The 25686-nt window shown below is 39.3% G+C and overlaps 1 protein-coding gene across 2 annotated transcripts in view; it reads left to right on the top strand.

Moving 5' to 3' along the window:
* Nucleotides 1–25686, top strand: part of asic1b (acid-sensing (proton-gated) ion channel 1b) — a 145912-nt gene that overhangs the window by 78121 nt on the left and 42105 nt on the right. Inside the window, exon 1 of one of the 2 annotated variants that reach the window (XM_040115925.1) lies at nucleotides 24160–24831. The exons of the other annotated variant lie outside the window; for it this stretch is intronic. Coding sequence (XP_039971859.1) covers nucleotides 24160–24831 — 672 coding nt within the window. Of the gene's footprint in view, nucleotides 1–24159; nucleotides 24832–25686 lie in introns of those variants that run through there. 2 annotated transcript variants of the gene reach the window in all.

The following is a 25686-nucleotide window of genomic DNA, read 5'->3' as shown; positions in this document are numbered from 1 at the left end:
CCTGGGAGTATAGTCCTACAAATGGCACCTTTCTACCCATTGACAGACCTTTACCTCGGATGCACCAACACATTTCTCCTCAGCTGAACAGATTGTTTTTAGAATCGACTTCAATCTTTCATATGATACGTCATCACTTTCATAGCCTTGCTGAATAACAGCAAACAACTCACACCAATCTTTGCGCCTTTCAGCCAGCATTTTCAGCACAATGAGAACTGCTAGGCTGTGGAGATTAGAACAGCTGGCCTAACAGCCAGACATTTGATCTTTAGACTGCACTCCATCAAACTGGGGAGCAGTGGGCAGTTGATGAGTACAATGACCTTTAGTAGCATATCTGCCACAGCAGCCTTCAATCACGGCTGACTGGGAGACTGTGCTCAGTCACCGGCCAGACTGGAGGTCGTCTACTGCTGCATGACTGGATGCTACAACTGTTCATTTCATTGATCTCCTTTGCAGTGCTCTGCAAATTACAGAGGTGCACTGTATTTGTAATCCAGACAGACATCACAGACATACACACACAAAGTACACACAGTAATGTGTGTAACCCATACCTCACTGTTAACTATCCTCCTCTTTTTTGGTTTCTTTATGCCTCTGTTTTTTGTTTTGTTGCCTTTCATTTCTTTCGTTCTTTCATTTTTTTCCTGCCTTTTCTTCGCCATCATGCTAGCACACGTAGCTACCCTTTAGGTGCGAAGAAAGTACATTTTGACCTTTTCATTCTGATTAGCCCCTTTTTAGCTTGAAACTAACTTTTCGTTACTGAAAAGAAGTTTCTTGTGTTTGCGTATTATCGTGCCAAGAACCTATTAAAGAACTGTGAAATCTGAAAAAGGCAAAATCTTTTCATCTCATGTTTTACATAAGCTACACTATAGGCGTGTATTGCACTTACTGAACCTTTCCGAATACACAGGTTATGCACAAATGGCACACTTACAATAACCCCACTTTTTGTTTCCTTGTGTAAGCTGATGTGTGTGACAGCTCTTTGAGCCCATACAAAGAGGAAAAGTCGCAGCAGCGTGTTGTGTTAAACCTGTGTGTTTTTATTGGCATCACATTCTGACAGAGTGGTAGAGCACCATATGCTGGAGCTGGTGTCAGCCTCCGTCTGACTCTGTCTGTTGCTGCCTCTGTATCTCTGTGCAACACAAGCCGCCCACAGAATCAACCACCATCTCCGCTCCTCCTCCTTTCATATGCCGGCTCCCTTTTATCCCATGTCACACCAGCTCCCACTCCCTGGCTGCTTCATGTGCTTTGAAAGGAGCAAAACATAGACAGACAGACACACAAACAAAACTACTAATGCACACTGATTTTTGTACAGATACACAGAGACATGTCAGGGACAGGGAGGATTGTGTATGAAGGTAACAGGGAATTGTTCTGGTGCCTCTGAGTGTCTGTCACAGCAGTTGAATTTGGTTAACACTATGACGATTCATCAAAAATATAATTACATCATTTTTTGGGTATCCAAAGCAGGTACTATCATGATTGATGTTTAAATTTTGCAGATGCAGGTACATTGTGCAAGACCAAACAAGTCTTCTAAATTAAAAAAAAAAAAAAAGATAATTTGTCCACACCTTTTAGAACAACAAATTTCTGATCGATTCGCAGGACGGCATAATTTATCTTTGCTTTCCAAAACTTTTACAAACCCCCCTAAAAAATGAATGCAATAACGCCTATGGTTAAGGTTTGTTTAGGCACAGAAACGACTTGGTTACGTTGGTTAGGGAAAAACTGTGGTTCGGGTTAAAACAAGTATGATGTTAAGATTAGGGAAACGTCCTGGCTTGGGTCAAATGACTACTTGTTAAGGATAGGGGAAATTTGTCGTCTTGGTTACAATAATAATAATGTGGTTATGGTTATGGATAGATTGTTGTCATGCTTTAAAACAAAAAACAGCATTTCTCTACATTGGAAACAGAAAACAAACAACCATCTCCCTTGTTAGAGTCCAATATTTTGTTGTTCCATCCATCGACAACGACCTCCCCCTTATGCGGACTCTTTTGCACTATAATATCATCACCTGACTCCCTCCTTTGCTCTTGTCATAGTTAATAGAATCACTTGAGGCTTTGTCTCTACAACGTAAATGTATGCCATTTATGGGCGCCACTTGAAATGACTGATGCAGTCTTTCTTGTTGGGAGGACAGTCTCACAGGGCCACATTTGGTTATTAATTTTCATTTTTATGTGCTGTACAATGTGTGCAGTAATACCAGTCCTATACTAAAATTGGTGAGAGGGAACCTTGCATCGTCTGATTCATTTCAAGATAAAAGAACTGAAAAAAATGTGATAGAAGTCCACTGGATAGACCACTGGAGTTTTTGTGATTCTGCTGATTGTGTGTGTGAGTCCATAAATATGCCCCATGTGTTGACCATCTATAAAGGGACTGGAATCCTAAATATTTCAAAATGTTTCAAAATTTCTAATTAATGTAATTTTTGTTTAATATCTAGATGTATCTAGACATCTAGATCTAGTCCATTGCCTAGGCAGAAAAAAACAGACCAGCTTTTATGATTATGTTTGACAATTGACTTTATGTCTAAATTTTTATTTGTAATATGCAATTTCTTATTTACTCAATTTACTTTGCTACTTTATTGAATTTACTTCAGAATTTTGGCTATAATCTGAGTAATGTGTTTAGTTACCATAGTAGAAAAATGGAAATTTACTGTGACTCTACATTCACATTTTAAGTGGATCTCATTTAAACATTTATTAAAAATAATCAATTGTCACATTATTTAATAAAAAAATGGATGTGCTTGTCTGTGTAAATCTAATGACATTTAAGAGCCATTTCAGAGAAAATACATAAATAGTGAGATATACTTTATATTCTCAAAAGACATGAAGTTAATGAGACATCAGCATCAGTTAGGATAAACTAGAAAACACTGCATACGGTTCATGTTTCCATACAGCCAAGCACACAATACAGGTATTGTCACTGATATTCTTTTCTGTTGTTAGATGAACGCATGTGTAAATAGTTTAATTGGCAGCCATAAATACTATCTGGTAAATAGGCTGCAGTGTGTATCTCTGAATGAGTCAGAGGTGTCACCCTTACTGTAACTTTTCTGCTATATGAAGTAATTCACCGTATCTATTTGTTTAAATGGAGGCCCATAACTGAGAGAAAATTATGTTTTCACTGCCACTAATTGTATATTGTTTGAAAATGGTGCTCAGAGATGACACTCACCGGGCTTCTACTCATCTTTTGTTTCTGTAATGTCACATGACATTAAAGGTTTCCAGGGAATTTTCTCTGTGAAGTCAGTTACAAAGATGTTCCCTCATGTCCACCTCTGCTCCCACGTGAGGTTTCTTATCTAAATTGCAACATATTCGCATCATTGTATTCGCAAATTGAGTTGTGAAGTTGCTGTTAAGAGACACGCCGGTCAAGGTAATGATTTTTTTTACCCACCATGTTTAGAGGCATAATTCTGTGCTGTGGTTTGCATAACTTTACAAGCCTGACAGGACTCTAAGCCATTTTCACACATAGAATGCAGCTTCCCAAATAGGAGGTTTGGGGCTTTAGAGAAGCTTATACAGCAGAAGGATTTGAGCCTTCCTCTGACTCACAAGAATACTCCTGAGGTTGTATTTTTTGTCTGTAGACATAGCCTGCATATACAAAAACATTTATGTGAAATGAAAGCTAGGTTTTCCCAGGTAAAAGTGACTGTTTACCACATTTAAAATGAACAAAATATACATACAGAATACAAATTACAAGCAACATAAAGACCTGCAAAGATGTTAAACTGTTGATACTTAACATACAGTCTTTTTTTAGACATTTCTGTGTATTCTCCTCTAACCTCCTTTCTCTTCCATTCACTCTTTCCCTTCCTCTTCTTCCTCACTCTCTCTCAATCTCGTGCTATCTCCCAACAAGGTTTTGTTACCAAGGGCATATGCTGGATCAGCGTTTAATTTTCAAAATGTGAAATGCTCTCTGGCATGCCAAGGTAGACAGTGGTGGCTCTGAACATTTAGTCGATAAGGACATGCAACGTGAAGCACCTCAGGACAAATGGAGTAGTATACCAGCCAGGCAGGGGGGCGTTTAATTGTCCTTCAGCAAACTGTAAAACTGCCTTTACAGAATCATACAGCGTGCCTATAGACACCTGTCACTGGTGGACTAAAAACTGGAAACCTGTGTTCATGAGGATTAGAAATGAAGCTATTAACCTAGTCCAACACTTCTAGTATACTCTGGTTTGAAGATAGTGGTTGAGGTCATTAAGTTCTCTACATACTTAAATGTCACTTATTTCCCCCTGGAAAGGTGGATTTTTGCTCCCGCAGGCGACCCTGCAATAATGCATGCATGATGAAGGATGTTACGAGTCCCCCTCCTGAGAAGGCATAAAAGAAAGCATAAATGCATAATGCTCATCGGATAGATTACACTGTGCATAGCAACCCAAGAAAGACTTCATCAGAGATATTCTCTCATCAACCCTCCACTCCGCTGTCTTTCGGTGTGCCAGCTGTAATAAAACACAATCAGACTTGTTTGTGATATCGCACATCAAAGACTGAGTGAGTAAAGTAGCACAGAGACTCATTTACATACCCTTCTAAGGCATTCTGGAGAACCTCTCTCCAGCTAATCTAACAGCCATCATTACAGCAATGCAAAGGTGGGAACAAGTCAGTGTTTTATTCCAGTGGGGCACTTCAATTAGAAGTTGATTTTTAATCTGTCAGCTGCATAATAAGGTTGATGCACAACAGAGTAGAAACTCAGTTAGGAAATCCCAGAAATATATAGAATTTTATCTGAAACTCTGAAATGTGTTAAAGTTTGAAGTTAGTGTCCAGCTAAAAGGAAGTGCTGCTCATTGTTGAACTAGCTTATGTGACAATGAATGACAATTAAGTAACACATCACCTTTTATGTTACATAATAATAACAAGGTGAGTCACACGCCTGTTTCATGTATTGCAATATTAAAGTAGCATGTTATGACCACTGGGGCCTGGAGGTAGGGGGACAATAATGGCGCATGAAACAACTTGTATCTTCATTACGTCACAATGTGTAATGGAGGTGTGATGTTCATCGAAAAAGCACAAATTGCCTGCAGCATTTCACCTAACAGTTTACTGTGTAAAACTACAAAAAAGCTGTGAGAAATGTTCAAATGTAGGGAAATAGTTTCCCCACACACCTGTATTACAGGTGTGCATTAGGTTACATAGTATATATTTATAAAAAAAGAAAATCCAGGAACGCATCGTTTTTATTTTGTATATTAAAAAATCAGTATATACATAGATATACATAGAATCAATAGAAACATCTGGATAAAAATCGGAATATTGAATACCACTTTTTTTGAATGTCAAGACAGATCTAGGGCTTTAGCTAAGAATTGTTTTCCTGAACAATAATCTGCCAGTTGTTTTCTCATTTAACCAATTAATCGTTTGATCTGTAACATGTCAGAAAATAGTGAAAAATGTTCATCACAAGTTCCCAGAGTCCAAAATGCTGTCTTCTAAAAACCAGATATATTCAATTATATATTCAAATATACGAATTGAAAAACAGAAAATTCACATCCTCTCTCTGGAGATTAAATTTCTGGCAATCAGCTAATTTACTGGCAGAAAATTGTTTCAGTTCCAGACAAAAGAAAGCTGCACATCACCATTTGTCTAATCAGTATTTTTGTATGGTTCATTAAGTCTGTAAATTTCAATAGTCTATTTGCAGTTTAACTTAATCAGCTGTGTTTATGTTATCTGGTTAGATTGTGAAATTTTTGCTGCACAGCAACCAAACTGAGGCGAACAGCTCTAAATGCTTCATCATCTTTGCTTTATACATGAGGAAAGTTTTAGATTTCTGCTTTAAGTTGCCTCGATAAATCAGATGAACAAAGGCCTTCTGGAAAAAATGTTCTAAGGCTTGATTTCAGAGATGCCATTTACCTTAACAATGGACAGAATTGTTCTCTCAGTATTATTTCCTTTTGGTTAATTTAGACTTGCCAATAGAGGTTGCGAAGAACTGAAGAGCTTTGATTGCCTCTAATCAACTTCACGTCCATTTTGTACGTTCTGCTACTCCTAAAAACTTAATTGAAACAATGAAGTAGATGACTTTTTAAAAAGTTTGTCCATGGCAGACGTGTCTCAACTAACAGGCTTGTCAACCATCCACTCAGTTCAGTTATCCTGGTGACGCAGCTTTGTAGGAAACGAAAAGACTCTTTTTGACTTGTCGATCACGTTGGTCACCGTGCGAACATGGATTAAATTTATCTTGTTGTCAGGTGAACCATCACGTATTCTGTTAAAAGTACATCTACACATTTTGATTACCATCTTGCTCATGTCACTTTCTAGGAGTGATGCTGCAAGGATGTCTGGATTAGTTTGGTGGTGCTTACTGGAAAGGTTGCAGTTCAGTAATGCTTAGAATGTCAAATTCATATATTAAGTTTTGGAGGTTGTTGGAATGCATCGCCTGCTGTACGTATGAACTGCAATACATTTCATGCATCTTTGTATGTTTGTATATAAATTTTGCAAGCTAGCGCAAGTGCACAAAATATAGATGTGTATCGGTACCTGTGGTTAGTGAAGCGAGACAGAGTGATGGTTTAGCTGTAAGGCTTGCAGGCAGGGAGAGAGCTAAATGGAGACATATTGGTGCAGGTATAGTTCTCCTGCGCTACTCCACAGGATGGCTAATGAGGAGGTTTAGCCACAGGGGTCTTTCTTTTAAAAACAACAACTCTAAGAGATGGAAGAAAAAAACGGATCTAATCACAATCTCTGCAAGAAAAAACAGCCATGAATGGCCAGTTCTCAATCAGATTGGACAGCTACATCCCTGGGGTGTGGTTCAAAATAGAGGTAGGAGTGTAGGGACGAAACACAGACGAAAGGGTAGGTGGAGAGAGAAGAAACAGCAGTGAAGGCTGGTGTAGGTTTGATAGGACGGAGATGTAGGAAGTGTAAGAAAAAGGAAAAAAGCAAATGAACTAATTCTTAGATAAGAGAGTCAGAGAAAAATATGGAGAAAAAAGCAAAGAAGCCTACAAGAGGGTGAAAGTGAAAGAATGAGAAATTTACCTCCAGGACCATTTCCTCAAAATATCCCCTCAAGGGAGAGTTACACTCTGGCTGAAATTGTTGAAGGCTTGGTAGAGAAATACACTTACAGTTCAATCCTGATTTGCTGTCAAATACAATATATCAAGGCCACATAACATTATGGTCTCAGTGTTGTGAAAACGGTCATATTTTTTACTACCGTGTCTACAATATTATACTTCAGTTCGCCCTCTACCCACTGGCAAGGAAATGAGTTTTGTTTATAAAAGCAGAATTGGTCAACACGACTCCTCTGAGACCAAAACCGAAGCATGAACCTCATTTTTAGAAAATGTTGCAGTGATACTTAGTAGAATCTGGCACATGCACAAGTGAAAAAACAAAGATTAAATGGAGATAGTCTATCTAATATTTGTGTCTTTTGTGCATTAGAAGTACTACCCTCTGGCAGAGGAATGAGACAGGAACAGGATAACAGGAAAAATTTGTGAGATAAACCAAGGCAATCGAATTAGAAAATTGAAAAACAATGTCTTAAATGTGCCTCAAGAATAAAATCTTGAAAAAAAAAAAAAAAATCAAGGTCAAGAAAGGTACACTCTAAAATTTTTTCTATGTATGTGTTGTAGAAAGATGTTTTAGATCAAGACTTTATAGTCATTGATGTCAAGTAAAAAACTTTAATAGATTGTCTCTGCACCTCACCACTATTCTCACTTGGCCGCTCCCTAGAATGCTCTCACTTACTGATTTAATTCTCGTTGAGAGTTGATATTTAATCCAACGATGTTAGTAACATTAACATTCAAACAGGTTTCTCAGTGATGTGTCAGCTTGCCCTTCTGGGTCACCGTGTACTTTAAAACACAATCCAGGTGAGATAACTCTGGCTTTGTTAAACAAAAGCATCGTTTAAAAATTGTGAAAATGGCAGCTCATTAGGCTACAAGCTGCTCTTCATTGGAAGCTTTTAAGCCACAGGAACACCAGACTTTTGTTGAAAGTAGCAAGCTTCACCACAAGCTATTCAGAAATAGTAGCTTAACATAATGAAGCTATTTTACATCAAGAAACGTTTATTGTTCAATAATGCAAACACGGAGTTCTTACTTTGTGTTGTGATTTATTACACCGAATAGTAAATCTAGTTGTCAGGGGCTCCAGTTTGTAGATCTATACACACCATCTTATCACTTTACACCAAATCAGCTAAAATAAACCAAATATACTTAAAGTTTCTCTTTTGATCTCTTTGTTTGTTGTTAAGTATTAACATCTCTACAGATAGCACGGCTACTCCCCAACACTGCCGACAAACATGAAAAAGACTTAAGCTAACTCAGGAGAGCCGGTGAACTAGTTTAGCACTCATCTTGAGTGTGATGCTACATTCACACCTGACATGCAATACCTACGTACAGTGTATTTAATGCACCTTGTGCAGTTTGCCAGCTCAACGTTTGCTTCTGTTTATTTGCAAACTGCCTCTCTCTAACACTGCTGCAAAAACTTGCTGCTTCCACAAATCTGTTTGTTGGCCACTTGACACCTCAACTGTCGGTCTCAAATGAGTCCTTCAATGCGAAAGCAGATTTTTTTCCTGTCCTGCTGTTGGAATTTTTCATCCATGCAACTGTACTGTCCACGGAGAAGCCAGAGATCGCTGTGTCAGTTCACTAAGCTACATATTTGCTGCTTGTAGTAACATACATATCATGAGTTGATATCACGGTTCAGTTGGTGATGGGTGCTTGGCGGTGTCAGTAAGCTATGAGGCTGCCGGCACTGTTTCATTGCAATCCCACAGATATGCTTATGGTTAACTCCTCATTCATCTTATGCTGTTGCCATTTCCTACCCAAAGTAAGAAATTAAAATTGATAAGAAGCCTGTCAAACAGATTAATATTCTGTATTTTGTATGTAGAGCTCCTGTACACAAAATGAGCCAGTGCTAAATGAACTACTAATGCATAAACCAGAAAAATGTTTAAAAAACATGGATATGTTTAGATTTCAGTATCGATAACAAAACAGAGCAAACCCTCTCTCCAATTACCTACAGTCTGTGGAAATTCAGACTGTTAATGAAACTTTTAACACACAGTGAGGCCAACTGAGCCAACCAAATTATTCTTTGAAGAACCAAAATCTTCCTTAATCATAATGTTGCCTCCATGACAGCCACACCAGTGAGAATAATGATTAGGGAACAGAAAAAACAAGAGAAAAAAAAAACCTGTAAATTATTTTGCTAATCAATTAATTATTTGAATCATTTTTCAAGTAATAATGTTAAAAAAAAATTGTAGTTTCAGCTGGTAAAATATGAGGATTTTCTGCTTTCTTTTGTCTTCTTTGGTAGTAAACTGAATACTGTTGGGTTTTGGAGTATTGGTCAAACTATTTAAATATGGCTCTTGGAAATCATAAGGAAAGTTTTTCATTATTTTCTGACATTTTTATGGTTTTAACTGATAAATTAAGAGGATTATTAGAACGTTAATCTGTAGTTATCATCATCAAATATAGGGCTACAACTTATTGTCATTATTATTATCATTATAATTTTGCAGATAATTTTCTTGATTAATCATTTGGTCCATAAAAATTCACATCAAACATTTCCCAAAACCCAAGTTGACTGAATGGCAATTTTGACTATTATCTCAAATTTTATAGACAAAATGATGCATCAATTAACTGAGAAAATATTTCGCAGTTGAATTAATAATGAAATTAATCATTAGTTAAAGTCAGTATATTCAGTAAAAGTGTTATGAAACATCAATGAAACATTGACAGGACACCAGAGGTGCTGTGTACGAGTGGTGCCCTGCAAGTACAGCACGTGTCCTTGTTTTTTCAAGTGGATCAAGACAAAGTCACACTGGTCATTAACTCCATCGATCTTTTTTTTAAGCCAGCTAATCATGATTGATTTGCTGCTGATTACCTGATTGGGTCCATAGACATCAGCGGGATTGAGCTGTCCCAGCTGGACTTTCCTATTTGATATTGACACACAAGGTTAGTCTCAGTACCCTTAACGGGTTCGACTACGATTGAATCTGTTTGAAGGTGTCCTGTGGTGACGCTATTGTAAGGTAATGAAAAGATCCATATATGGTTGTATTATCGCATTTCTTAGGAAAAATTAAGTCAGGGTTTGATGTATCATACATCAAGCATTGGTTATTAAAAGAAATCCTCTGCTGAGACGTGTCAGCAATTGAAAGTGAGTGGTGATATAACACCAGTAGACACCCTGCAGTGCAGTGTTGTTTAAGCCTGCAAGTTTCCCCTCATTTCCTCGCTTCTTTTGCTCCTCCATCCCTTCCTTCATCCCTCATGCGCTCCCTTCAACCTTCCCCCTCATAGGAGTGCCTGATTCATTTTCCCAGTAACGGCCTTAGTTCCTGTGATTTATATGTTTATGGTCATTACTGACGTTGAGTAATATATTTCCGTTTTTCCCCTCTTCTCCGTCTTCCCCCATCTCTCTTTTGGCAGAGCCCTGGGGTCCTGCAAGGAATATCAATTAGTTTGTTCCTGTTTAATCATAGTCTTTCACTTCCTCTCACTTATAGGCAGGCAGAGAGAAGTTTTGCTTTTAAGGTGTCTATTGTTTTATTTTATCTCTGTCATAGCCACTATTAATCAGCAAAGACCAAAGGCTTTCATAACCTTTTCATCTATGAATAGTGGTCCAATTAGCTCTCATTAGGGATAGATTGACTTTTTATCAACAGGACTGTTGTTGAACAGTTCTTACAATATTTATTGACAGGATCGCAAGTCATTACTAAGGCTGTATTCACACTTCAGACTTTTTTTTTTTTTTTTTTCATTTTCTCTTTTGGTTGACTGATTCTATCTATTCCAGGATGTGACCCATATCTGATACCATTTAAACTGACAGGGAAGGGAAGAAATAAGCAGAGAGCAGCTGTAACAAAAACATCATGTTATTTCTAGTTTTGAATTCAGGCATCTCAACTAAAATCAAGTGTTTTCCCCTTTTTTTCCACATTGCTGTGTCTCATTGTCTTCATTGCTAAACCTGACTCAGCCAAGCTGCCATAGCAGCCAAAATGGAGAAACTTGCAAGAGGTAGATACTGTCATTGCAGTGCTGATAAATCATGTTTTGAGCATGAAATACAGTACAAATCTGAACTTGGGTCTGATTTTGTACTGCATGTGCATGAGATCAGAACTCCGATTATATCTTGTTTTTTGTTGTTTTGCATTTATTAAAAAACCAAATGTAAGGCAAAGAAAATCAAACGCTTTCAAACTACAGTGTAAAAGTAGTAGAGCTGAAACCATGGGGGGATTAATCAGTTAGCTGTTTGACAGAAAATAATCAGCAGTTATTCTAATAATTAATTAGACCATCAAAAGCATACATTCACAAGTGAAAGGGATTAATTCTGACACTCCACAGCTCAACTGGAGCAGCACAGGGTTAAGGGCCTTGCTCAAGAGCTGGGTCAAGTACAGTGCTCTGGTAGATTTTATGTCTTAGTGTAGATAATGTCTCCTTTACTTTCGCTGCACAGATTCTCCCAGCTGGTGAAGGGATTCAGCCCTGAGCAGGAGGCTAATGTGACCCCCGAGGTCGAACAGTGGCAGTTGGTGTTTGAGACGAGCAGTATCAACAAATGGACAGATGCACATTATCAGCATACTGACTTGCAATTATTTGATTCAAAGAGAAGAGGTTTGGGGAGGAGTGCTCCAGTGAGAGCAAAGTCAGCCTCCTCATTACTGGCTCCTTGTCAACTACATCAAAGTAGCTTCCCAGAGTCATTCACTTGAAAATTCTCAGTTAACACCAGCTTTACACTGCCTGATGGAAAACTTGCTTGTTTTTTTTTTTTTTTGTGGTGACTCTATATTTCAGCCAGCTGCAGATAGCTTCTCTCTATAATATCCAGCTTTCTCAGCACAGAGCCCTAATGAACTGAGACTCTCTGTAAAGTACAGACTTTTTTTTCTCTTTGAATTTAAATCATCCAGCCAGGTAGCTGCTTGCCACATTTATCAAAGAGGACTGAGGCCATCCCATATAGGCAGGATTTCGTTCCCTTTAAGAGAAGTGTCTCAAAGTTACTTGAAAAAGAAGAGTTCAATCAGTTCATTTCCTTACATAAGCAACATAGTGTAGAATAGCACTAAAGAATAGTTTTATTAAAGCAAATCTTGGTGGGGTAAATGCAAAGCTACGTAAGCCATGAATCAGTGAAATCGGTGAAATAAAGCGTAGACATATGACCAATTTTAGGCAATCCAGATCTATTATTCAATGGGAGAAAAAACATACTGTATAAGGAGCTTACTCAAGAGGCGGAAGGAAAACTAGCAAATAAATAAATAAATAACGAAGATGTGAGTAGCGCTGTCCTTATCAGTCAGATAACAGAAGATGCTTTGCTTCCCTAAGCTGTGTTTTCACCGAGGAGTTTCTCTGCCTCTGATGCAAATATCATCTGGCTTGTAAATTGGGCATGGTGGTATAATACCAAACTCCTTGATGCTGTCACTGCACGTCCTCGGGACATAGTTTAATGACTGCCTCTTGTTGATGTAGATGCCATGTGGGTTTACTCTGCAAGTACGGCTTTTTCTAATACACAAATTTGATTGTATTCCCTCTCTCCCATGTAAATCCTAACATATCATTATTTTTTTCAACTGCATGTGTGCCTCAAGAGGCTGCAAATGACTGAATGAAATAGAAAGTAGCATGTTTGGATAAATTTGAATCATAGCCAAACACTTGATGAGAAAATGCAGCAAAAAAGAAATGGCTTTATCCAAATTAATAATTATATTTAAAGCTTTCCCCCAGGAAAGGCGCAGAGTGAAATGGCAAGAGAACAAAACTAAAAGAGAAGAGTGGCAGAACCGTGTACTCTGCCATAATGAAATAGAAGTGACCTTCAGTCTCTCGGTCTTAGCTATCTTAGCAGGCTGAATTAACTTTCCCCATCATTCTCACCTCTCTGATGTGAACGGCACGCATGCCACAGCCCAATCCTGCCGTCTCATGTTTATTAATTTCCTTCAGCGAGAGATGCGCTAAATCATTGACCCTCTTTTAGTACCTCATGCTCCAACTGTGCATGGGAACAAGGAGGGCGTATCGATCTTTCCCCATTCTCACCAGCCGCTAGGCCCTTATTCGGTATGAGGAAATGGTAAATCTCATATAGTGAGCCCCTGTCGGGGCCCTTCCAGCTCCTAATCTTCACCAGTTGATGTCTCTCTAATCTTTTTCCCATCTACAACTCATTAGAGGCTAAGGAAGTAAATGTAACGTGTCAAACATCACATTGATTCTCAGGACATTCTCAGGGACTTAAAGGAAAAGTTTTTATCACAGTTTTGGATATGACAGAGTAGTAAAAACAAGCTTTGAATATGGCTTAAGTTTCATTTTGGATAGTGTCTGATAGGTGCAAATGACAACTAATTTTTCCGTTTACAGGTACCTTAACAACAAAGTCACTTTGAGAACAGACTTCTGCAATGACCTGTTTATTGTGATTTATCAAAGCAGAACAAAAAACAGAACATTTGTTCCAATATTTCTTTTCTTTTCTTTTCTTGAATTTTGCAACCACATTTCTTTTTTACTTTTTTGCTTTGTGTCCAAGTCAGACCCGGTTGTAACATTTAAAGGAGCAAACAGTCACATGGAGACTCATTATGAACTTATTGGACTGATTGAAGGCTGGCGTAAACCTTCCACCCACCTCAAGCTCTGCTCGATTGTGGAATGGAAACTGACTGGCCTTGGATGGGAATTTTAGACCTGGCAGCATGTGTTAACCATAGTAAATGCCGTAATGCAAGCAGTAAGTGCATAGAATGTAGCAGACTGATTAGTGATCACATTGGATGGATGGCTAAGGGACTAAGAGCATGCATTGTAAAAGCCTTTGGGGTTTAGGTTATTAAGCAGCCCTCTCAGTGAAACTGGAGAGATCAACGACCGTGGCTAATGCTTCTCCAATTAGCCAAACTATCCATGTCTCTGACAAATTTTTTGTTTTACTTGAAGATACAATATAATCCGGTTAGCAAATGAACAAAATGTAATCTTGTTTTAAAAAGTGATGAGTACGTCGTGCTCCTGTGAGTGTTGGCTCTCTTAGTCCTGCAAATAAATTGAGGTTCTCTCAATAATCTAGTTATAAACTCCCCCTTGGAGCACTTGTCATATTATCTGACATGACAAATAGACCTGAGCTCAGGCATTTGGCTGCCACCCTCCCTCTCTCCCACCCTTTTTGCTCCCTCTAGTCTTTTTTACCACCCCTTCTTCACTCCCCCTTCCACCTTCTCTCTGTCTTTACTACCCTCCTTTCCTTTCCCTTCCCCCCGCTCTCTGGAGGGTTCCTTGAAAGAAGCACTGGTGAATACTGGAGCAGGAACAGAGATGCACTAGGTGCTTTTGCCCAGACATTCGTGTGTGATTGGCCATGATGAGACTGGTGAATCTCGCTCAGTTGACCGTCCATCATCTGCCGTGGAATGGCAGTGGAACAAGAGAAAATGTTTGTTCGGTACCTGAAAGGGTCCTGCACATTTTGTGGCAGTGATGGAGTGGTTGTCAACATGTGGGCATGTGTTTGAGTGTGTGTCTGTATGAGTGACTGAAGGACAAAGGGACAGGAAAAACAGATTAGTACTGACTGTGCTTTTACAACATGCGTGTACTCACTTCCAGCTTTGCCTTGACATGTGTGTATGCAACTCTGCTCTGATGTACCCCACAGCACTAGTGTCCTGCCTTGTTAGGCCTCTGGCCTCGAGTAAAGCAGCAAAGTATGTTCTAGCTCATAACTTATTAGCCTGAGTGCCGATATGAGTTGGTGCCTGCCAAGCTCTGACTCATCATTGCATGATCATTTTAACAGCTGACATTATAGTGCACTTTGTAATCATGAGAGTCAGCAATCACTGTCTACTAGAAATTATGTTTATATACAACTCATTTGCAACAGGATATACATTTTGAAGGATAACATAATTGCACCGGATTACTTTTTCAATAAAATAATGAGGATATGTTCATTTACGTATTTGGCTCAATATGTTGATACTGAACGTGTCAGTAAAATGTTCGCCGACAACATATTTGTTTTATGCAAAAATATCCGATCTTACAGTACAGTATCCGCTTGTAGTGACCACAGCATTATTTGACTTATTAATGGTTGTGTTCAGGCACCAGTTGGTTAGGTTTAAAGTAAGATTGTGCTTGGTTTAATACAGTTCACAGTGACTTCAGATGCAATGTGTTTATTAACATTTAATCAAAACTACAAACTTTCCCTTACCTTAACTTTTGTTACTTTGTTGGAGTACTTTTCTTGCCTAAACCTAACCACAGACGGGACTGTGGATGCGAGCTAAGGTCTCTGGTGCGGCGATCATGAGCTTTGTACGCCCACCATCCAAAGACCTCTGCTCTTCATTCATTAAGAAAAAAAAATGTTGCCACAACATAATCGGGAAAACCATTTAGTAGTATATGAACATAATTTCTAGGAGACAGGGTTGCTGCAGTAGGACTGGGCAATAAGGCCCAAAATTTTATTAAATCTTGATTGATTTTTATCATATTATGTTTAAATCTGCAAAATGCAGGAAACTAAAACATAATTTAAACATCAAATTTTTAGTTCTATATTTGCAAGACAGTTGCAAGACAGAAAGGATAATAATGAATCCTTATCCATGTTCAAAAGATACAGGAGATTCTGCTAAGCTATGGACAGTTAACACTAGATGCTTCAACTAAATTGGGCACTGATATCCAGTTTAAAAACAGTCATTGTCAGCAAAGAAGGCACAAAAGAGTCTGTTCACAAACTCATCTGCTCTTGCTGTGTGTTTTTTCTTGACATTAGCCTGATATCTGCAGACAGCCGATAGCTAGCGTTAGCAAGTTGGTAGGTAGTGACAAACTGAACCAAGTAGAATCTGCTCTACTATGAGTTGACTACCATGGCTTCACCTCTAGTACTTCAGCTAATACAACAATCTTTTTTTTCCAGCCTGTCCCTCTGATAGACTGGCTGTGAGGTAACCAGCGTGAGTTAACCACCTGGACTCATATTGTAATTATTCTCATCACATTTCACAGGACTCTCGTGACTTAAGACTGCCAATGCAGCCAGGTATCATCTATGTCACATTTGACACAAAGTGCCTCTTTGTGCACATTGTAAAAACAAATCCTCCTAAAAAAAAATCAAAATAATATATTTAAATCGATATATCACCCAGCCCCAGTCAACAGGTTATTTTGTTTTTATTTTACAACTGTGATTAAACACAGAAGATATGCATTTCGTTGTGGATATTGCTCAGATGGAAACATTATGTAGTAAAACTCTAGATCTGCATGTAACAAAGTTATCCCTGTAGGATTCCATAATTTATTGTATTTAAAAAAAACTGTGGGTGAAACTTTGCAGGATCTAAAAAAGCTTTGAGAGCTTCAGTCATTACCACCTCCCTTAAATCCAAGGAAAACCAAGGTTGCTCATGCAAAGAAAGCTGAGTTACAATCCGTGCTGAGTTTCAAGCAGCTTGAGTCTTATTTTAGAGCAGTGCTAAATTAAAGATATACAGTATGTTTAGAAACCATAATGAAAACTATACACTGAGACAAGAGGTTCTAGCAGAAAATATAACAACACTTTTAAAAGACTTTTTAAAATGTAGAGAATAATATGGAATATTTGACAAAAGGAACATTTCGACAAATGTCATAATTGTCACGTAATTTTTTGTTATTTGCATTGGTGTCAGACAGAAATAATGAGACTCACAGAAAAACACATTAAATCTGAGCCATTGAAAAGAGACTGGACTTTCACAGCCTCAGCATGTCCATGTATATATGCAAGATGGCTGTTAAAACCTGCAAAAAAATAAGCCTTATTGTCAATTTAAAGGGTTTCGACTGAATAAATACCCGCATACCAAGGGAGTTTGCTGAGCGTTTATTGGTATGGCAGACATGATACAGATGGAGGTCCTGAAAGCAGACTCAGTAATCGCTGATTAGTGTTGAGATCCCCAAGCCGTGTGACTCCAGGCCTGCCCTGATGAATTGGCTTTATGAAAATGCCGCCGAGTGACATATTTAAACCATTCAGCGTGATGACTATGTCCCTCACGGCTTTTGTGTTAAAAGGCAGCCTGCCCTACTAGTATTCCTCCTAGTAAAAGAGGGACAGGAGGGAGGGTAAGGTAGATAGGGGAGAGAAATTGTGAGAGATAAAGTCAGCGTGAATCAAACAGAGACTGAACGAGAAAAGGCTGATTTTAAATAGGTGAAAAGGAAGACAGGAGACAGAGGGGACCTCACAGTGGAGGTAATACGTTGGACTCCGTGATAATCACATTCAGAGGGGGAGCCAGTGCCTCTGTGTAATGCAGCAGGACAGAGAGCAAATCAAAGAGCGGCAGTTGTTGCCCTCTGACCGGGCTCTGTTTGCATTAACATGTCAGTCAAAGCCAGAGAAAGGAAGATGGCTCTGATGTCCCTGACTGTGATATGGACAAGCTGGTGTTTCCACAGAGTTCATTGATTTCAAAAGCAGACATTTGATATCTCCAGTGATTTCAGTAGTCTTCATCTGCTATAAATCCCATCTGGCATCCATCTCCAGTTTAAATGCATTGTTAATTGCACTGACCTTAACAACATTGCTCTGTCTCTATCTCTGTTTCAGCCTGCTCTTTTTTTATAGTTCTTAGTTCAAAGACTTGATGGCCTGACTGGCACCAGCTGCATATCATCGTCAGATACCCATCACTACATGGTGTGAATTTCAAGCATGTCATAAATATCAAAACCACTTGAGCTGCAGCGTACTCACGCGCCTCCCGTAGCTCGGTCACATATGAACAAATACTTGTGTCAGTGTCTTTGACTTCAGTCTGCATCGCAATGAAGTCCTGCTTAAGACCGCTCATGTCCACTGAGCAGCTCCTTGTTTTTTCCTGTGTCACCTGCAGCCACAATGCTGCATTGTGCCGCGTACACATGCTGCGGTGGGTGAAGGTGAGCAGAAACCAGGGAGAGAAAGTAGCACTCCGCATTGGAAGAGATCTTTCCTTGAAGGCTTCAGTTGGCAGTGTCAGCGTGTCGAAATCAAGATCTGCTCTGCGCTGTTAAACAAGCGCTGACACGAACCAGCTACTCCAGGGAGTAGATTTCCACCCCATGGCTGTTGGCTTTTATAAATGAACCAGCCAGATTCTGTTTGACATTATGCTTGCTGCTGACCATGATCAGGCAATGAGTAATTCTTAGCAGGAATGATTCATATTTGTATTGTTCTCAAGATTATTTTCTGGCATTTTAGCCTTTTTAAGGTGGAGTGAAGCAGAACTTGGTGAGGGGGGAATAAAATAAGCAGTTCTGGGCCGGGTTTAATCTTTCAACATTGCAGTTTAGCTGAGCCACCAGGATGCAACAAGTACTCATTCAGTGTTAATTGTTGTTTTACCCACGTGAAGACAGCAATGATTGCAGAAGGCTCACTTCAACAGGCAATTTCTCTAGTTGTCACTGAAAGCCGTCTCCAACAAAACTGACTGAAGTGATTTTAAAAATACTGTTTCATGGCAAAGGAGAGAGTAGAGCTGAACGAATGAGTTGATTAACCACTAACAATCGTCAACTATTTCAAGTAATCATATAAGTCATTTCTTCATGCAGAAATGCCAAAACATGCTTGTTTCAGCCTCTCAAATGAGACGACCTTCTGCTTGTCTGTCTTACATGATACTGAGCTGAATTTCTCTTGCTTGCTTGGACAGAGCAAGCAATCTAACCTTGGAATCTGGGATTAGTTACTGATAAATCAATAAAATATTCACAAGATTAATCAATACTGATTACTTAGTTGCAGCCCTAGAAGAGAGGTATGTTTGGGAGTATGTTTGCTGTGTTTGTTGGCCCTCGCTCATACTTCGTCAGCTCCATCCGGTATGGATCTTTTTAAGAGGCATCCCATGTCCAAGCATCAAAACCTTCTTAAGTATTTTTGATGGATGATGTTAAAAATGTTATGTCCATCAGGTCTGTGGTTGTTGTTGTTGTTCTGGTGTAGATGGGTACTGCATCAAAAAAATCTGACAGCTGAGCGTAATACCAGTAAATGATTTTACTGATATTACACTCGCCACAAATATGTGATGGTGAGATTGGTCTTCAGCCATACGTGTCTACGTGCTGAATGCACAACCAGATCAAATGGTGGATTCATGCCTCAAATGAAAGCTGAGATGCCCACACACACCCCTGCGAGCCCATCAGTGAATCTGCCGCAGTGAGTCCGTCATTTTATCATTGGCCTTGTATCTGTTATTAGACAAGGTCAAGTTTAAAGGAGGTGCTCTGATGCCACTTTGTTTTCCTCATATATCTTTTGGGTGCTTTGGGAGCTCTACTTTAAACCTCTCAGCTAGTGCTTTTAGTGTGTATATTTTGACCTTACCTGTAATAGCAGTATCTACTAAACTGTATTTCTAACATTTTCTAACAAAGGCTTTGGTGTTGACTCACTTTTTACTCAGTCAATTCAATATGTCATTTGACACCCATCTTTCTTGAACTTATCACTCACTTCTTACTGATATCAAGAGATATGAAATTATTTGAATTGATTAAGCTTTTTCTGCAGGCAGACAGGCAAGCTGGAGCTTTTCAGGGAGATACCAAAACGTGATGACTCAAGTATCAATCATGACATTTTTTTTTTCTTTGTCTTAATCTAAGGGTCTGTTCGTTATAGGCTTTTTGTAGCCAGATGTTTGACTACCAGCATAAAGAGCCTCCTGAAAAGTATGAAAACCTCTTTTCCCAAAACATGATTCAACTAGATTGTGATCTATTACCGGGCAAACCCGTCTAGCTCTGTGTATTATAATCACAGAACTGGTTTTCTTAGTAACAACCATATTTTAGGACCGGTCGTCATGTCTTGTGTCACCTCTGGACTGCTTTAAATGAGAAATGTGTTGTTTGGCAACAACAGCTGAGTTAAAAAATAGGTCATTGTTCTTTCCGTATTGTTTCCTCCCAGCAGGGGACCTTCTGTGTATAACACTCTGCGTATCAGATAGCATCGGCCCCTGTTGATACGTGAAGACAGAATATTGGGTTTTTGAGTACAGCATCATTGCCTTTGGCCTTTGCATCATTCTACCACAGCATCTTCTGGGAATGGACCGAGCTTGTTGCTTGTTTACTTGCTTTTTGTCTTTCCTGTGCAGGCCGAATCTGTTGAATCCCATAATAACCAAAGGATATGAATGCTGGACTACTGACTATTGACATTGAACACTGCCTTTGAGTAATATCATAGCCTCGGTGTGCCTCAGCTCTTTTTTGTGATATCTTTATTTGGTCATCTCGACTCGCCTCCTCTCCTCACTTCAAATTCTGATTCAAATCAGATTTATGAGGTGTGCATAAATTATCTGGAAGCATCAAGCATCCATTCAGTTATGTATGTGTGTGTGTGTGTGTGTGTGTGTGTGTGTATGTGAAAGAACAAGCAGTACAGAGACTGTTATGTGTCCCTGTTTTTGCTGTTTGCTGTTCCGTGTGTCTGTCGTTGTGTGTGCATGTGCAACTATATGCATTTTCTGAGTAATGGGCTTTGTGCATCCTCTCTTGCTGACGGCCAGGATGTATCCATGGCAACGCCAGGTCGATCCCTAGCTGAAAGCAGAGCTGGTGAGAGGGACTTGAAAGGGAGCGTTAAACCTCTCCTCTCATCTGCCCTGCGCTCTTCTCGCCATGACCATGGCGAAATGCATGGCCTTGTTGAAATCTCAGCCCCAGGGGTATACTGTATACTTTAACTGTGGACACTCAAATGTCAACACTGCCACCTTTTGACCTGAAGTGAAAATGTATCCTCAAAACATTGTTGTAATGTTTCTTATTTTCTGGTTTCTCAGTAACTTCAGGGTTCAATGGTGGAGACAAACAAATGATTTTTCCTGAAAGCTAAAAGTACCAGCACATAGTCTTTTCAGGATGCTGTTTTTTTTTGTTGCCTTTTTAGCGAGTTGACAGTAGAGAGATGACGGGAATTGAGGGGAAAAGGAGATGGGGAAGACCAAGCAACAAACATTCCCAGCTGGATTTGAATCAGGGACTGGTTAATGGTACGACACACAAGTGGTGGAGCTGTTTAATTCATGTTATGATGAAATGTGTTTTTAGGACAGTTTGCTGTCGATTTAAAAGCCCCAAATTATTTTTGTGAGTTTACAATATCAATTGCTGTTTCATTGTTATTTAAAGCTTTTTTTAAATCATTTTTTCTGCAGTTAAAAATCAGTTTCATCAAATTTAATTAGATTCTTGCCACTGGCAACTCCTTTCGTTACAAAGTCAAATTATCATGATAAGAAGGAAACATCATGATTCTGCTTGAAACGTGACAGTATTTATATAAAATAGGCAGAGTGACATACAAGAGACAGGAAGTACTTTTGTCGTCAAGTTTGCCATCTTCGGTTTTATTCTCATTTGCTGTTTACTTTTATATTTGTTTATTTTACCATTTTCAACCTGGTCAGGACTGTGTTTGTTTTGAATGTGCTTTAAAAATAAATTTTGACTTGACTTGACTTGACTTGACTCTCCAAAAACGATACCTGTCGTGTCTTTTGAATCCTTGTCATGGCAGTTTCAGCCCTAAGGAGAGACTAGAGAATTAGATGTGCTGCTGCTGCCCCCCTGTGGATATCAACATGCATGCTGAGGCAGCGTGAACATGACTTGAAAGCAATGAGTAATGACAGGCAAGAGATGAAGAGACATAGTTAAATGGGGAAAAAATGAGCAAGACAATCATGTTTGGTTTTAGATTTATCTCTACAGGAGAACATAGATGCTGAAACAAGCACAGATTTATTGCAACCCTGTTTGCATCAATAAATCTCCACTGACAATGTAATTAAGATATTTTGGTAGAAAGGAAGTGAACCTAATCATTTGATTTTCAGAGGTTTAGTGAACTGCTTTGCACAGTTTAATTTTCTCCCCAGCAGTTTCACAACTTGCCATCTTGTGCCAAATCTGGGATTTGAGCGAGTGTGAATATTCATGAGGTAGTACCTTTCAGAAGGCCTAGGGACTGCAGCTGAGGGAGCTCTCTGACCTTCTTGTTAGGTCAGGGTGGATGCCGGAGGCTATCTAGTGATCACTAATACATATTCAAGAACCAGGGGCTATCAGGCGCTGCTGTTAAGCAGGCTCCAAGATTTAGCTAGATCAAGGCCAAGCCTCAACTCTTCTGTTTGCTTTCTTATCATCAGAATTTTTTTTTCTCTGTGATGGACATCATCACCGCTGCAGCTAAACACATATTGACTAAGTCTCCTGCCTTTCCCACCCTCTCACTTGATACTGGAGTTTCCCCCTGATGAAAACACGCTGGCAGGTTGTTATGATTTAAAAGCTCAACACAATGGATCAGTTTTGGTAATGTGCTTTCCATTGGTTTTACAGGTTTAATGTGGCTGTTCATTAGAGGTATCTGTGGTATCATTAGCTGTAGGGTTTTATTGCTAAGAGCGCTGTCACGCCCCTAAATGCGTCTAACATTTCATTTTCTGGGTCCATCATGTTTCTGAAAATAATCTCAGCAGTCTAATGGAGGTGGATCGATAGAGATGGATTGGTCTCTAACATTTCCTTTTCAAATCACAACCTATACCACCTCTGGGAATCTGTTTTATCTCCATATTCAATAATGAGAGGATCAGTTTAAGATGAAGTTTTCTCTCTCTCTCCTCTCTCTCTCTCTCTCTCTCTCTCCACTACTTGTACATGTTTGCTTTCAATTAATCTTCTTTCCATAGAACTGCTCGCAGCTATAAGCGGGGTTTGTAATTTAAAAGAGATTTGTTGGTAAAATGAGCCATTAGATTGAACTAACAATGAGCAAATGGAAGTCTTGATTAAATTCCTTGAATTTCCTCCTCGGTGGTTGCTGTGTTACGGCTTATTTCTTGATAAGACATCACACGTGCTCTTAATACTTCCACTCTTTGAATTTCCGAAAATGAAACATCTTACCTGGTGTTGTTCCTTGTACTCTTTGGTCTCTGTCTCTTTTTAAAGCTCAACTAAAGATCAGGTATTCATACATGTAAGGTTGTATTATATATTCCAGTGTGAGAATCTTTTCTTTACCAGTTGCTCACCTGTAGTCATTTCAATAACACCTCAGAATAATATTTGCATTACACTGTGCTGAGATCATTTTCTTTTCAGGGGAGGACTGAGGTCATCCCGAACAGTAAAATCAGCACAAATAAAGAGCTTATTTTGTGCTTTCGCTACTGTATATTGGATGCTGTTCTCTTTCATTTCCTCAATCCCACAGCATCAAGGCTCTTTTTGTTTTTTCCTGTAAATGGTGAAACTCTGCCCCGGCACAATGACCGGCAGCTGGGCCCTGTGGGACTATTCTGTTTCCTATACTCCTCATGGCATCACCTTCTTTACCCTCCTCCTACTCCCCCTCCTACTCCTTTTCTTCTACTTCTTCTTCTCCTTCTTCTTTTTCTCATTTGAAATTGCTCTAAGGGATGGATCTGCCCCCGAGACATGAGGACAAACCCAGGCAAGGCATCTCAGTTCAATTCAGAGTAGATGTGAATGGCAGCTAGTAGAGTGTGTGGTTCAATTTTCATCTTGTGTTCTTTACTTTAGATGATGTTTTGACTTTGTTTGGGGAAGTATGTGTTTGATTGGGTCTATATTTTGATTAACACCTCACCTTAAGAGTTTTTGTGGCAGAATGAACACTCCCTAGACTTTTCTAATTGTGTTTGGGTCGGTGAATTCCAGGATTACTTCTCTTCTTGAATAATTTCATTGCCTCTGGATTCCAGACTTCAGTTTGCTGTCTTATCTATAAGCAATATTGACTTGTTTATCTTGCCACCATGCCGGTCCGAATCATGTGCACCATCTCCTTTTCTGCCGATGACGAGTCTAGCAGAGGATATGGCAAAGACGATTTTGGTGACCACTACAAGCGCGTAAAGAAGGGTTACAGCGACAGGGACTCGCAGGACTACCTGGATAGGTGTAGTAAGGTGGGTGATTACAATGACGAGGAGGACAACGTCAGTGAGGTTGACGACTTGGCCACTTTCTTCAGCGGTTGCTCGCTCCATGGTGCCAACCATGTGTTCGTTGAGAAAAAGAAGTTTGGTATTCGTCAGGGTATGTGGGCGGTGGTCTTCACCATGGCCCTGTCCGCATTCTTGTTCCAAGTAGCTGACAGGGTCATATACTATCTCCAATACGATCACATCACCATGCTGGATGAAAAAGTAGCTGACAACATGACCTTTCCGGCTGTCACGGTATGTAACTACAACTTTGTTCGGAAATCTCAGATGTCCCACAACGACTTGATTTTCATGGGCCCTCTGCTGGGCTTCGAAGAAGGCATGGCACCGGGGTTTCCGCTCGCCCAGGAGCCGGACCGCCTGCCGGGCTCTCGCTTCAGCCTGGATGAGTTCTACAACCGCACTCGACACCGCATGGAAGACATGCTGCTGGAGTGTAATTTCAGAGGGTTAAAGTGTGGCCCCGAGAACTTCAGAGAGGTAAGTTACACAGAGACCTCACAGCGAGAAATATTTTTCAAATAGTTTCAAATATTTGATCTTTCAGGGAACCAGCAGACTCTAATTTGGACATCATTAAAGCGAGTTGGCACCTGATATATTCAAGAGGTATTTTATATGCTTATAGAAGACTTGGTAGTTTTGATTGATCAGTTATATCAGTATTACTAAAATCAACTAAAACGTGGCACAAATAATGACGAGAGGACAGGTGCTGGATTTCATCAAGGGCTATCTTCTGTTATTGTTTATTATAATAAAATAACAAAATCCCATAAAACATACTACCAAACATGAAACTGTAATGCCAAAATGGTAAGTAAAAGAGAAGAGTAAGGGAGGTCTTTGTAGAAAATCAATGATACTGAAGAAAGAGTTCATTTATGGCTTTGAGGTAATTCATTGATTTACAGTCCCGAGTCATTGTTGTAAATAAAAATGTTTTTCTAAGTCAGTGTGTCTGCTTTAATGAAAGTCCATTGTAAATAAAAAAAGAGAGATGACATAATAAAAGCAGGTTCCATTACTTAAAGTAGCATACTTGGCATACAGCTGTTGTTATTGAATTAAACAGGCACTGAAGAAATCTTTGTGTTGCTCAGATCAAACATAAGGGCAGCCTCTTTCGAGACATACATTCCCTTAATTTTTGGTATTTTCGGTTAGGCTGCGGCCCCAGGTGTTTCCTTGATTGTACATGTCAGACAGCACTCAAGAAGAATACTGAATTACCAAGTAGTGTTGACAGTATCCAGCTATTGGTCTATTGATTTGCTTGACCTTTGCACAGTTATAGATAGGGATGTGCAGACTGCTAATGGATGTACTACAGTT

This window comes from Xiphias gladius, chromosome 21 (assembly GCF_016859285.1).
Source record: "Xiphias gladius isolate SHS-SW01 ecotype Sanya breed wild chromosome 21, ASM1685928v1, whole genome shotgun sequence".
Classification (NCBI taxonomy): Eukaryota; Metazoa; Chordata; class Actinopteri; order Istiophoriformes; family Xiphiidae; genus Xiphias; species Xiphias gladius.
The sequence above is the reverse complement of the archived record's forward strand: the minus strand, read 5'-3'. Positions and strand labels throughout refer to the sequence as shown.